Here is a 15,756-nt window from a genome sequence, read left to right on the forward strand (position 1 = left end):
CCAGGAGTATTTGCATTGACCTCCCACCCCCTTTGTTTTTACACTGCTGCTACTAGTTGTTTATTATCTATGCATATTGACTTTACAAATTACATAAACGCACATAAACCCAAGCACATTGACTTGGTACCGGTAATCCTTGTAAATAGCCTCGTTTTTGTTATGTAATTTTCTTGTATTACTTTTTGATTTTATTTAATTAAAAAAATATATTTAAACTCTATTTCTTGAACTGCATTTTTGGTTAAGGACTTGTAAGTAAGCATTTCACCGTATTTGTATTTTTAAATGTTTTATTCACCTTTATTTAACCAGGTAGGGTAGTTAAGAACACGTTCTCATTTGCAACAGCGACCTGGCCAAGATAAAGCAAAGCAGTTCGACACATACAACAACACAGAGTTACACATGGAATAAACAAACATACAATCAATAATGCAGTAGAAAAATCTATGTACAGCATGTGCAAATGAGGTAGGATAAGAGAGGTAAGGCAATAAATAGGCTATGGAGGCAAATTAACTACAATAAAGCAATTAAAAACTGGAATGGTAGGATGTGCAGAAGATGAATGTGCAAGTTGAGATACTGGGGTGCAAAGGAGCAAGATAAATAAGTAAATAAATACAGTATGGGGATGAGGTAGATTGGATGGGCTATTTACAGATGAGCTATGTACAGGTGCAGTGATCTGTGAGCTGCTCTGACAGCTGGTGCTTAAAGCTAGTGAGGGAGGTAAGATTCTCCAACTTCAGAGATTTTTGCAGTTCGTTCCAGTCATTGACAGCATAGAACTGGAAGGTGAGGCGGCCAAAGGAAGAATTGGCTTTGGGGGTGACCAGTGAGGTATACCTGCTGAGGCGTGTGCTATGGGTGGGTGCTGCTATAGTGACCAGTGAGCTGAGATAAGGCGGGGCTTTCCCCTGCAGAGACTTGTAGATGACCTGGAGCCAGTGGGTTTGGCGACGAGTATGAAGCGAGGGCCAGCCAACGAGAGCATACAGGTCACAGTGGTGGGTAGTATATGGGGCTTTGGTGACAAAACAGATGGCACTGTGATAGACTGCATCCAATTCGTTGAGTAGAGTGTTGGAGGCTATTTTGTAAATGACATCACCGAAGTCAAGGATCGGTAGGATAGTCAGGTTTACGAGGGTATGTTTGGCAGCATGAGCGAAGGATGCTTTGTTGCCGATTCTAGATTTTATTTTGGATTGGAGATGTTTAATGTGAGTCTGGAAGGAGAGTTTACAGTCTAACCAGACACCTAGGTATTTGTAGTTGTCCACATATTCTAAGTCCGAACCGTCCAGGGTAGTGATGCTGGACGGGCAGGCAGGTGCGGGCAGTGAACGGTTAAAGAGCATGCATTTTGTTTTACTTGCATTTAAGAGCAGTTGGAGGCCACGGAAGGAGAGTTGTATGGCATTGAAGCTCATCTGGAGGTTAGGTAACACAGTGTCCAACAGGGGCCAGAGGTATACAGAATGGTGTCGTCTGCGTAGAGGTGGGTCATAGAATCATCAGCAGCGAGAGCGACATCATTGATGTATACAGAGAAGAGAGTTGGACCGAGAATTGAACCCTGTGGCACCCCCATAGAGACATTCGAAATGGTCGGTAATCTGTCTGTTAATTTGGCTTTCAAAGACCTGAGAAAGGCAGGGTAGAATAGATATAGGTCTGTAGCAGTTTGGGTCTAGAGTGTCTCCACCTTTGAAGAGGGGGATGACCGCGGCAGCTTTCCAATCTATGGGAATCTCAGACGATATGAAAGAGAGGTTGACCGGGGTAGGGGTAGCCAGGTGGAAAGCGTGGCCAGCCATAGAAAAATGCTTATTGAAATTCTCAATTATTGTGGATTATCGGTAGTGACAGTGTTTCCTAGCCTCAGTGCAGTGGGCAGCTGGGAGGAGGTGCTCTTATTCTCCATGGACTTTACTTTACAGTGTCCCAGAACTTTTTTGAGTTTGTACTACAGGATGCACATTTCTGTTTGAAATTGCTAGCCTTAGCTTTCCTAACTGCCTGTGTATATTGGTTCCTAACTTCCCTGAAAAGTTGCATATCATGGGGGCTATTCGATGCTAATGCATAATACCACAGCATGGTCTTGTGCTGGTCAAGGGCAGACAGGTCTGGAGTGAAACAAGGGCTATATCTATTCCTAGTTCAAAATTTTTTTTATGGAGCATGCTTATTTAAGATGGTGAGGAAGGCATTTTAAAGAATAACCATGCATCCTCTACTGACGGGATGAGATCAATGTCATTCCAGGATACCCCGGCCAGGTCGATTAGAAAGGCCTGTTCAATGAAGTGTTTTAGGGAGCGTTTGACAGTGATGAGGGATGGCCGTTTGACCGCAGTCCCATTACGGATGCAGGCAATGGTGATCTCTGAGATCTTGGTTGAAAACCATGTATTTGGAGGGTGATTTGTTAGGATGATATCTATGATAATTTGTGTGAGATTGAGGGCATCAAGCTTAGATTGTAGGATGGCCAGGGTGTTAAGCATGTCCCACTTTAGGTCACCTAGCAGCACGAGCTCAGAAGATAGATGTGGAGCAATCAATTCACATATGGTGTCCAGGGCACAGCTGGGGGCAGAGGGTGGTCTATAGCAAGTGGCAACGGTGAGAGACTTGTTTCTGGAAAGGTTAGTTTTTAGAAGTAGAAGCGCGAATTGTTTTGGTACAGACCTGGAGAGTAAGACAGAACTCTGCAGGCTATCTCCGCAGTAGATTGCAACACTGCCCCCTTTGGCAGTTCTATCTTGGCGGAAAATGTTATCGTTAGGGATGGAAATTTCAGCGTTTCTGGGGGTTTTCCTAAGCCAGGATTCAGACATGGCTAAGACATCTGGGTTGCCAGAATGTGCTAAAGCAGTGAATAAAGCAAACTTAGGGAGGAGGCTTCTAATGTTAATATGCTTGAAACCAAGGCTTTTACAGTTACAGAAGTCAACAAATGAGAGCACCTGGGGAGTAGGAGGTCCTGGATTAACCTCTACATCACCAGAGGAACAGAGGAGAAGTAGGATAAAGGTACTGCTAACGGCTATAAGAACTGGCCGTCTAGCACGTTCGGAACAGAGAGTAAAGGGAGCAGGTTTCTGGGCATGGTAGCATAGATTCAAGGCATAATGTACAGACAAAGGTATGGTAGGAAGAGAGTACATTGGAAGTAAACCTAGGCATTGAGTAATGATGAGAGAGATATAGTCTCTAGAGACGTTTAAACCAGGTGATGTCATCGCATATGTGGATGGTGGAACAACATGGTTGGTTAAGGCATATTGAGCAGGGCTAGAGGCTCTACAGTGAAATGAAACAGTAACCACTAACCAGGACAGTAATGGACAAGGCATATTGATATTAGGGAGAGGCATGCGTAGCCAAGTGATCGTATGGGTCCAGTGAGTGGTTGGGCTGGCTGGAGACACGGCGATTCAGACAGTTAGCAAGCTAGCAGTTAGCAGGCCGGGGCTAGCAAGCTAGCATAAGGGCCTTTAAGGGACGTCGCAATGGGGGAAAGTCTGTTTTTGTCTCCTCGTGCGGTGACATCGAAAGACCAGTCATGGAATTAGTAGGGTTCCAAGTAACAGAGGGGTCCAAGTCCTATTAGCAAAATGGTTATAGTGGTCCAAGAAACTGGCCGATGGATCAGCTAACAGTCCAATATGCTATAGATAGCTAGCAGGCCGCGGTTAGCAGAATGGGTTTTCAGGGGACGTTGCGCCTGAGGGGCTTGTTGGGATCCTCAGGCAGATTATGTCGGTATTCCAGTCGTGAAGGATCGGCGGGGTTCAGTGCCCCGTACCACCAGTAGAAGGGGTCTGGATATTGTAGCAGAGGAGTGGGCTTCAGGAGTAGCCCAGGAGCCCTAGCCGGGAGATGGGTCTAGCATGAACTAGCTCCAGGCTAGTTGGTGCTTGCTCCGGGACAGAAACGTTAGCCAGGAGTAGTCAACCCAGGTTGCGGTTAGCTAGCTGCCATGATCCAGATGAAAAGGTTCAGACTTTGAGGTAGAAATCTGGGGATATGGACAGGAAAATAGGGCCGGTATGCTCTGGTTTGAAACGCATTGTACGAACTGGCGATTGTTTTCCGAGCTACAGGTTAGCTGATGACCGCCAACAGTGGTTAGCTGACTGATAACTGATAGCTGGTAGCTAGTTAGCTAGCTAGCTTCAGTTGAGGTATACCAGTTCAGAGGTAAATATAAATACTTTAAAAATAAAAGGAGAGTATTTTGAAGTTGCGAAGAATGCGAAGAAAAATATGTAAAAAGATATATACATGGGACGAGACAAGACAAAGACAAAGACGTCTGATTGCTACGCCATCTTGGACATCAAGAAGTATCATCTACATCTGTTGTATTCGGCGCATGTGACAAATAAAATGTTTTTTTAATGATTTCATTTGATTTAATGACTACATAGTTTCAGACTGATTGTCCTGTCTACGTGCCTGTCTGGGGTGCTTTATCGGGTGGTCAGTTAGATGTTATTGTACAGTTCTTTTAGGGTCTGATTTCCAGAAACAGATTAAGCCTATTTCTGACAGAGCTATACTTAACCTGTGTTCGGGAAACCCTCTTTACCGATATAGAAACAACGTCTGGTCATGATGCTTTTACTGATGCCTAAACACTAAAGCTTTACAACATGCTGTCATTTGGTTCAAATGTTGTCTGAGAAACTGCGTAAAGCTTTCCTTCATAAACAGAGCTCGTCTTCTCTTAGCACGCCACCAAAACCACCACTAAGAGAACCACGAAGAGAACCACGAAGAGAACGACACAATGCCCTGTCCATTTACACATGGACTCTTTTATTTTCCTTCATTTACACACTCCCCCTTTTCATTTGATCAATCCTGTTGGAGATCAAAGCGTTGAATCACTGTGTGCGGGTCAACCACCGCTCAGACACCAGGTGACCTGGACGTAGGTCACTCAACCACAGAAGGTCATCTCAGGGAGAACTAATTGGAAGAGAGGGAGAGGGAATGGGAGAGATAGAGAGAGAGGGAAAGGGAGGGACAGGGAGAGGAAGATAAATATAGTTGCTGTCCTATGAGGCTGTGTTTCTGGCGTAGGCAGACTAATACCTGGGGGCTCGTTGTGACTCAATTTTCAGTTTGTGCTTTAGGGTCGGGAAGATATTCCTTGTTTCCATTTTAATGGAAATAATGGACATAACATCATCTCCACATGGGGACATGAAGTAGATGGTTAATCTGAAATCCCTGACCTTTTCACAGTTTCTTTATCATAGGCGTGTGTTCAGCATACAGTAGGAATACAGATTGACTAGCCTGATGGGGTTCCCCATTTCCCCCCGTTTTCTCATCTTCTCCATCCACACCCTATGGTGAGACGCACAAATACACACATACACACACACACACACACACACACACACACACACACACACACACACACACACACACACACACACACACACACACACACACACAAACACACACACACACACACGCACACACACACACACACACACACACACACACACACACACACACACACACACACACACACACACACACACACACACACACACACACACACACACACACACACACACACCTCCACCCAAACCCTCTGGTGGGGTGCAACACCTCACACTGCTTTCCATTTCCCTGGTAAATGCCACCGCCTGTCCTCTACCAGGCACCATGGGAGGGAGGGATAGGCGGAGGAGTGAGGGATGGAGAGAGGGGAGAGGGACATGTAAAAGTCATCCCATTACTGGGGCTGAATTTTCACACTGATCCAATTTTTTTTAGCTGTCAAGAAAGCAACTGAGGATATAAGCATGGGGACAACTCCCTCTCTCTCTCTCTCTCTCTCTCTCTCTCTCACTTGCGCTCTTTCTGTCTGTCTGTCTTTCTCTCTCTCCTCTCTTCCTCTCTCTTGCCCTTCTCTCCCTCCCTCTCCTTCCCCCCAGTCTCTCCCCTCCTCCTCTCCTTCCCCCCAGTCTATCCCCTACTCCTCTCCTTCCCCCTAGTCTCTCCCCTCCTCTTCTCGGTTCCCCCAGTCTCTCCCCTCCTGTGGTAGCACAACGAGGGCCTCGGTTCATCATCTTATCAGTGAATAACAGGGTGTTGAGACACCAGCATTACAGCCTGTTACAGCCTGTCTCCAAAGGCAGAAAAACATCACTTATTTCCCTCAAAAGATGACCTTCTCCCTCCTATCGATTCAAAGCTGTCTGCAGAGAGAGGGGGATTAAAACGAATAAACAAATAAAAGGATTGTGAGTAATTGATTTGTCTGGTGATACAAAATGCGATAGCGTGGCAGGAAAATAACTGCTGAGGGTAACGACTGGGGTGTGTGAGCAGCAGAGGGGAATGTCATTTGCAAAGATTAAAGCTGTGTGTGGTGTGTTACTGGAAAGGCAGAGAAACACAGAGCTAAGTCAGGAACGTGTGTGTGGTGATGGTGAGGAAGATGAGTGTACTTATAGCCACGCAAACATTAGGGCCCTAGGGCTGTGGTTCTAAGGACTGGTACATGGCCCAATAATTGGCCAGGGAGAGTCAGACTTCGCTTCACTCACTCACTCACTCACTCACTCACTCACTCACTCACTCACTCACTCACTCACTCACTCACTCACTCACTCACTCACTCACTCACTCACTCTCTCTACATCATCATCATCCATCTCTCTTCACAATAGGCTCCTCTCCCCCCTCCTCTCCCCCCTCCTCTCTCCCCTCCTCTCTCCCTCTCTCTCCCTCTATTTCGGTATTTGCCTTTCAAACTAACCGTCAATCTCTCACATCCCCCACTTCTCTTCTTTCTTTCTCTTTTGCTAACGTGTTCTGTGTTGCCCCCCTGGGGTGGGTGTTCCTGGTTGGTCCGCCTGGGGTGGGTGTTCTAAGGGGGGCTTGAGGAGAGGGGATTGGCTGATGTATCACACCCCTTGTACCCCTCCTCTATGCTGTTAGAGGGCCCTTATTTCCTCCTGGCTACTCTCAGTGGTTGACAGGGGACGCAGGTGTGTGTGTGTATGTGTGTGTGTGTGTGTGTGTGATGGAGGGAAGCAGGCCAATTTGAGCTGTTCTCCCCTACTCACTCCCCCTCTCTGTCATACTGTGGATAACCATATCACCCACTGACATGTTCATAAATTACTGTGAACACCTGCAGAGTGGGGAGCCTCTGAATCCAAAATCCCCCCCCTCCACACACACACACACACACAAACACACACAGCGCACACCCTTCCCCTGCAGAGGCTAATGTGTCACAGCTGTAACATGTTCTTCTTTAGAGAATAGAGTGCTGGGAATGCTTAAACCCCTTAGCTAATCAGATGCCTCTTTTGTCCTTTCTCTCAATTATGAAAATCAATTTTGTGTTGATTTCTTTGTGAAATGGCCGGTCAATCGCGCTTTCCCTCACTTTCTAGCAAGGAGTATGTTACAATGGCAGCCACAAATGTGTATGTGTCTATGTATATCTGTGTCTATGTGTCTATGTATCTATGTATCTATGTATCTATATATCTATATATATATATATGTATCTATGTATCTATGTGTCCATGAGTCCATGAGCTCAAGAGTCCATGAGTCCATGTGTCCATGTGTCCATGTGTCCATATGTCCATGTGTCCATTAGTCCATGAGTCCATGTGTCCATGAGTCCATGTGTCCATGAATCCATCTGTCCATGAGTCCATGTGTCCATGTGTCCATGAGTCCATCTCTCCATGAGTCCATGTGTCCATGAGTCTCTGAGTCCATGTGTCCATGAATCCATCTGTCCATGAGTCCATGTGTCCATGTGTCCATGAGTCCATCTCTCCATGAGTCCATGTGTCCATGAGTCTCTGAGTCCATGTGTCCATGAGTCCATGAGTCCATGTGTCCTTGAGTCCATGAGTCTATGAGTCCATGTGTCCATGAGTCCATGAGTCCATGAGTCCATGTGTCCTTGAGTCCATGAGTCTCTGAGTCCATGTGTCCATGAGTCCATGAGTCCATGTGTCCTTGAGTCCATGAGTCCATGAGTCTATGTGTCCTTGAGTCCATGAGTCCATGAGTCTCTGAGTCCATGTGTCCATGAGTCCATGTGTCCATGAGACCATGAGTCTCTGAGTCCATGTGTCCATGAGTCCATGTGTCCATGAGTTCATGAGTCCATGAGTCTATGAATCCATGAGTCTATGAGTCCATGATTCTATGAGTCCATGAGTCTATGAGTCCATGTGTCCATGAGTCCATGAGTCCATGAGTTCATGAGTTCATGAGTCCATGAGTCCATGAGTCCATGAGTCCATGAGTCCATGTGTCCATGAATCCATCTGTCCATGAGTCCATGTGTCCATGAGCCCATCTCTCCATGAGTCCATGTGTCCATGAGTCTCTGAGTCCATGTGTCCATGAGTCCATGAGTCCATGTGTCCTTGAGTCCATGAGTCTATGAGTCCATGTGTCTATGAGTCCATGAGTTCATGAGTCCATGTGTCCATGAGTCCATGAGTCTATGAGTCCATGTGTCTATGAGTCCATGTGTCTATGAGTCCATGTGTCCATGGGTCCATGAGTCCATGTGTCCTTGAGTCCATGAGTCTATGAGTCCATGTGTCTATGTGTCTATGAGTCCATGTGTCCATGAGTCCATGAGTCTCTGAGTCCATGTGTCCATGAGTCCATGAGTCCATGAGTCCATGTGTCCTTGAGTCCATGAGTCCATGAGTCTATGTGTCCTTGAGTCCATGAGTCCATGAGTCTCTGAGTCCATGTGTCCATGAGTCCATGTGTCCATGAGTCCATGAGTCTCTGAGTCTCTGAGTCCATGTGTCCATGAGTCCATGTGTCCATGAGTTCATGAGTCCATGAGTCTATGAGTCCATGAGTCTATGAGTCCATGATTCTATGAGTCCATGAGTCTATGAGTCCATGAGTTCATGAGTTCATGAGTCCATGAGTCCATGAGTCCATGAGTTCATGAGTTCATGAGTCCATGAGTCCATGAGTTCATGAGTTCATGAGTCCATGAGTCTATGAGTCCATGAGTCTATGAGTCCATGTGTCCATGAGTTCATGAGTCCATGTGTCCATGAGTCCATGAGTCTATGAGTCCATGTGTCCATGAGTCCATGTGTCCATGAGTCCATGAGTCCATGTGTCTGTTTGTGTGTGTCTCAGTGGCAGCAGCAGCGGCGGGGCTGTCTCTTGTGTCGAAGGCAGTTTCTTGCTAGGTGTTATTGATGCATATCGACCGGCCTCTCTCTCTACTGCTAATTCAGGCACTGCTCCTTCCGCTGACATTTTCATCACCATGGCTGTGCTTTACTGAGTCAAGACATAAAGCACTGCTTAAAACAGCCCCTGTCCTCCTTCCTCAGTCCTCAGTCCTCAGTTCTCAGACTCCTCTCCTCTCCTCTCCTCTCCTCTCCTCTCCTCTCCTCTCCTCTCCTCTCCTCTCCTCTCCTCTCCTCTCCTCTCCTCTCCTCTCCTCTCCTCTCCTCTCCTCTCCTCTCCTCTCCTCTCCTCTCCTCTCCTCTCCTATCCTTCTGAACCTGCTTGTCATGAATCACACATCCAAGGCTAGTCTATTCTATGTCAGGCAGATATAGTGGCCTACATTGGAACTTTGTTATTTAGTCTTCTCTGGTAAGAAACAGTCTTGTAGCATAATAGGGCGAACATATTCTTGCTTGTGTCTGGTTTTCAGGTAGCCAAAGGGGATTGTGCAGCAATTTAAGCTTTTCATTCATAGAGATTTCCCCTGTGCTGAACCTCCGGCAGTCAATCAGTAGTAGTTTACCATATGCATATAATCGGGCATACAGCAAGACAGGCAGACCTACACAAATATGGAAAATGTATGAATCTCTTGGGGGAAATTATTACTTATGTCTTCTTGAAGTTATCTGACCCTTAAGACAACTCCCAAATGACAAACCCAGGTTGACTCCTTCAGCTTTCAGCTCTTAGCTTTGCTTCCTTTGTGATTCCTCCCCCTGTAGGCTACACTCACCCGTGCCTGGTCCCAGATCTGTTATGCCTACTCCTCTGGTTGTTATTATGCCTTGTTACACAGCAATAACTGATCTGGGACCAGGAGTCAGTAAACCCCAGGCTGTGTCCTTGTTACAACAGCCGGCGCTCCTCCCTGGCTCTGCTTAGATAGATCACTGGGACACCAGAGAGGCAGGGAGATGCGAGGGAAAAGAAGGGCGTGGATGGGAGAGCCCGTGGTAGTTCGTTGAGCTGGGAGGAGAATACCTCTGACTCTGACCCAGTTCCTTAATACAGATTCATCTGAGCAGCTTGCCCTCTCACACAGTAAGCTACGAAGGCTCTCCCTCCCCAGCCTCAGCTTTCAGAAAGGCAGGCAGCCCAATCCAGCAGCAGTACTGCAAGCTGCTCAATCCAACAACATCAAACAGAGCTCAAATAAACTAGCGAAGGGCTCTTCCCACCGCTAATCCTCACTGATAGAATAGTAGGGCTGTCCTTCAGCACCACAAGATGGGCCCACATTGCAGTGAATCCTGTCCAGCCGGAGATTGGCGGAGCTTTTCTTTCGGCACCTCAAACACAAGCACATCAGCGCTGGTGATGTCATGGGCTGATTGTACCATTATTAGAAGCCCTGCTTATCCTTCATGCAGAATTGATAGATTGATTGACTGACTGTTTATGCTAGGGTAAGCCAGGTTAGGTTATTCCTCAGTGACCTCCCTCCCCACTATACCTTCCATCTTCTACATTTCCTGGGAATATTGATCCAGTCAGAGTGGTAATGCTGCCCTGACTCTGGGCTCTCTGTCTGCCTGTCATGTACCTACTTGGCATTTTATGCTCGAAGGGGATGTTTGCCTAGACCTTTAATTGCATTCTCATAAATCCTAGAGGAAGGAAGTGTATCAGAAAATTGCACTTGGCGGAGTGATTTAATTGCAGTGGGAGGAGTGATTTGGAGGAGTGATTTGGCGGAGTGTGTGTGTGTGTGTGCGTTATTTATCAGGAAGTACTTATTCTTCCTCTACAAGGCACTTTGGTTGTTTCTGTTGGATTACAGTTCTTAGAAGCACTTTATAAACTTAATAGTCCTCTGGTATAGCAGCACTAGAGAGCTTGGTCTTCTGGGCTTTCAAGGGGCTTTGATTAACAGGAAAGTCATATGGAGAGATAATGCAAATTCCTTATAAACTGCCCTCCGACTTTCGACCAAGTCTTGAATGGCAACATTTAGACAGAATGTTAGAAGGACTTTTACACAGTACTCATAGTGATTCACCGCTGTACAATAAAATCTGATGGTTAGGAGCTGAGTTACCTCCACAGTATGCTTTCCATTTGGATAATATTCTGACTAACTGCTCTGATAGTACATCCTTCAGTTGAACTCCCTGTGACCTCACTGTCTCTGTTTCCCCAGGTCCATGGGGCCGGTGTATGGGCAGCGAGTGTGGCCCAGGGGGCAGCCAGAGCCGGGCAGTGTGGTGCGCCCACTCTGAAGGCTGGACTACCCTTCACACCAACTGTGACCAGGCCGAGCGCCCAGAGAACCAGCAGAGCTGCTTCCACGTTTGTGACTGGCACAAGGACCTGTATGACTGGCAGCTGGGTGCCTGGAATCAGTGCGTGCCCGTGTCCATGCGTAGCACCGGGGTGATCCAGCGGCCAGCCGTGTGTCTCCACGGCGAGGAGGGCATCCAGACACGCGAGGTGGGCTGCGTCCAGAAAGCGGATGGCGTGCCAGCGGAGGATGTGGCGATTTGTGAATACTTTGAGCCCAAGCCCAGGCTGGAGCAGGCCTGTCTGATCCCGTGCCCACGGGACTGCGTGGTCTCCCAGTTCACCTCATGGACTTCCTGTTCAAAAATGTGTGGCACGGGTCTTCAGAATCGTGTCCGTTTTGTCCTGGCACCGCCCATGTTCGGGGGTTCGGCCTGCCCTAACTTGACAGAGTTCCAGATTTGTCAGCCAGGTCCCTGTGTGGGCCCAGAGAGCCTGTATAGTCTAAGGGTGGGATCCTGGGGTCCCTGCTCTGTACCCCTCCCTCGCACGGCCAGGCAGGCTCCAACTCTTAATCAAGGTAAAGATGTGGCTGTCCCTCGCCGGCTACGCAAAGGCAGAGAGGGTAAAGAGGGTAAGGAGGCCAAAGAGGGCAGCGAGGTGCCCACCCCACGCCAGCCTCGTCTGAGTAAAGAAGAAAGGATGAAAAGAAAGGAGGAAAGAAAGGAGGGAAGAAAAGGCAGACAGGCAGCCAAAGAAGGGCGCAGGAAAAACAAGGAAACAGTCAAGGAGCGGGTGAGAGAGCGGGTGAGAGAGCGGGTGAGGGGGAGGGGGAGGGTGAAAGACCCAGAGACCAAGGAGCTGATCAAAAATAAGAGGAACAGGAACAGACAGAACCGACAGGGAGGCAAGTTCTGGGACCTGCAGGTTGGATACCAGACCCGGGAGGTGACCTGTGTTCACAGGAGCGGCAACGCTGATGCACTCAGGTAAGTTGCACTTATAATTTATAGTCTCAGTTACAGTGCCTATGGAAAGTCTACACCCCCATTGGATTTCTTCACATTTTATTGTCCTACAAAGTGGGACTAAAAGAGATTTAATTGTCATTTTTTGTCAACGATCTACAAAAATGCTCTAATGTCAATGTGGAAGATACATATATATATATATATATATATATATACAGTACCAGTCAAAAGTTTGGACATACCTACTCATTCAATTTTTTTTTTTTTTTTTTTAACTGTTTTCTACATTGTAGAATAATAGTGAAGACATCAAAACTATGAAATAACACAAATGGAATCATGCAGTAAACAAGAAAGTGTTAATAAACAAACCAAAATATTTTTTATATTTGACATTCTTCAATGTAGCCACCCTTTGCTTTGATGAGAGCTTTGCACACTTTTGGAATTCTATCAACCAGCATCACCCGGAATGCTTTTCCAACGGTCTTGAAGGAGTTCCCACATATGCTGAGCACTTGTTGGCAATTTTTCCTTCACTCTGTGGTCCATCTCAATTGGGTTGAAGTCAGGTGATTGTGGAGGCCAGGTCAGCTGATGCAGCAATCCATCACTCTCCTTCTAGGTCAAATAGCCCTTATACAGCCTGAAGTCATGTGATAGTCCCAATAAGTACAAACCAGATTGAATGGCGTATGGCTGCAAAATGCTGTGCCTTTAAATCTAAATCGACAGTGTCACCAGCAAAGCACCCCCACACCATCAAACCTCCTCCTCCATGCTTCACGGTGGGAACCACACATGGGGAGATCATCCGTTGACCTACTCTGCATCTCACAAAGACATGGCAGTTGAAAGAAAAAATCTCAAATTTGGACTCATCAGACCAAATGACAGATTTCTACCAGTCTAATGTCCATTGCTCGTGTTTCTTGTCCCAAGCAAGTCCCTTCTTATTATTGGTGTCCTTTAGTAGTGGTTTCTTTGCAGCAATTCGACCACGAAGGCCTCTTAACACTTGATGTTGAGATGTGTCTGTTACTTGAACTCTGTAAAGCATTTATTTGGCTGCAATTTCGAATTAACTTATTCTCTGCAGCAGAGGTAACTCTGGGTTTTCCTTCCTGTGGTGGTCCTCATGAGAGCCAGTTTCATCATAGCGTTTGATGGGTTTTGCGACTGCACTTGTAGCAACTTCTACTTGATTCCATATGTGTTATTTCATAGTTTTCATGTCTTCACTATTATTCTACAATGTATAAAATAGTAAAAATAATGAAAAACCCTTGAATGAGTAGGTGTACCTGCCACAGTAAAACAAGTCCTATATCAACATAACCTGCATGGCCGCTCAGCAAGGAAGAAGCCACTGCTCCAAAAATGGCCACTGCCATAAAAAAGCCAGACTACAGTTTGCAACTGCACATGGGGACAAAGATCGTACTTTTAGAGAAAGGTCATCTGGTCTGATGAAACAAAAATAGATCTGTTTGGCCATAATGACCATCATTATGTTTGGAGGGAAAAGGGGGATGCTTGCAAGCCGAAGAACACCATCCCAACTGTGAAGCACGGGGTTAGCAGCATCATGTTGTGTGGGTGCTTTTCTGTAGGAGGGACTGGTGTACTTCACAAAAAATGATGTGGATATATTGAAGCAACATCTCATGACATTAGTCAGGAAGTTAAAGCAAATGAGTCTTCCAAATGGACAATGACCCCAAGCATACTTCCAAAGTTGTGGCAAAATGGTTCAAGGACAACAAAGTCAAGGTATTGGAGTGGCCATCACAAAGCCCTGATCTTCCGGCGCCGACAGAGATGGCCGCCTCGCTTCGCGTTCCTAGGAAACTATGCAGTTTTTAGTTTTTTTACGTGTTATTTCTTACATTGGTACCCCAGGTCATCTTAGGTTTCATTACATACAGTCGAGAAGAACTACTGAACATAAGAGCAGCGGCAACTCACCATCAGTACGACCAAGAATATGACTCGTGCGAAGCGGACCCTGTGTTCTGCCTTTCACCCAGGACAACGGAATGGATCCCAGCCGGCGACCCCAAAAAACGACTTTGAAAAAGGAGTAAAACGAAGCGGTCTTCTGGTCAGACTCCGGAGACGGGCACATCGTGCACCACTCCCTAGCATTCTCCTCGCCAATGTCCAGTCTCTTGACAACATGGTTGATGAAATCCGAGCAAGGGTAGCATTCCAGAGGGACATCAGAGACTGTAACGTTCTTTGCTTCACGGAAACATGGCTCACTGGAGAGACGCTATCGGAGACGGTGCAGCCAGCTGGTTTCTCCACGCATCGCGCCGACAGAAACAAACATCTTTCTGGTAAGAAGAGGGGCGGGGGCGTATGCTTTATGGTTAACGGGACGTGGTGTGGCCAAAACAACATACAGAAACTCAAGTCCTTCTGTTCACCTGATTTAGAATTCCTCACAATCAAATGTAGACCGCATTATCTACCAAGGGAATTCTCTTCGATTATAATCACAGCCGTATATATTCCCCCCCAAGCAGACACATCGATGGCTCTGAACGAACTTTATTTGACTCTTTGCAAACTGGAATCCATATATCCGGAGGCTGCATTCATTGTAGCTGGGGATTTTAACAAGGCTAATCTGAAAACAAGACTCCCTAAATTTTATCAGCATATCGATTGCGCAACCAGGGCGGGAAAAACCTTGGATCATTGCTATTCCAACTTCCGCGACGCATATAAGGCCCTGCCCCGCCCTCCTTTCGGAAAAGCTGACCACGACTCCATTTTGTTGATCCCTGCCTACAGACAGAAACTAAAACAAGAAGCTCCCGCGCTGAGGTCTGTTCAACGCTGGTCCGACCAATCTGATTCCACACTCCAAGACTGCTTCCATCACGTGGACTGGGATATGTTCCGTATTGCGTCAGACGACAACATTGACAAATACGCTGATTCGTTGTGCGAGTTCATTAGAACGTGCGTTGAAGATGTCGTTCCCATAGCAACGATTAAAACATTCCCTAACCAGAAACCGTGGATTGATGGCAGCATTCGCGTGAAACTGAAAGCGCGAACCACTGCTTTTAATCAGGGCAAGGTGACTGGAAACATGACCGAATACAAACAGTGTAACTATTCCCTCCGCAAGGCAATCAAACAAGCTAAGCGTCAGTATAGAGACAAAGTAGAATCTCAATTCAACGGCTCAGACACAAGAGGTATGTGGCAGGGTCTACAGTCAATCACAGATTACAAAAAGAAAACCAGCACTGTC

At 46.6% G+C, this 15,756-nt stretch overlaps 1 protein-coding gene across 1 annotated transcript in view; it reads left to right on the top strand.

The window, feature by feature from the left end:
• The window catches only part of LOC109907362 (thrombospondin type-1 domain-containing protein 7A), a 173,478-nt gene that overhangs the window by 55,128 nt on the left and 102,594 nt on the right, over positions 1-15,756 (top strand). Inside the window, exon 2 of the mRNA XM_020505287.2 lies at positions 11,435-12,503. Coding sequence (XP_020360876.1) covers positions 11,435-12,503 — 1,069 coding nt within the window. The remainder of the gene's footprint in view (positions 1-11,434; positions 12,504-15,756) is intronic.

The sequence above is a fragment of the Oncorhynchus kisutch genome, linkage group LG17 (assembly GCF_002021735.2).
Source record: "Oncorhynchus kisutch isolate 150728-3 linkage group LG17, Okis_V2, whole genome shotgun sequence".
NCBI lineage: Eukaryota > Metazoa > Chordata > Actinopteri > Salmoniformes > Salmonidae > Oncorhynchus > Oncorhynchus kisutch.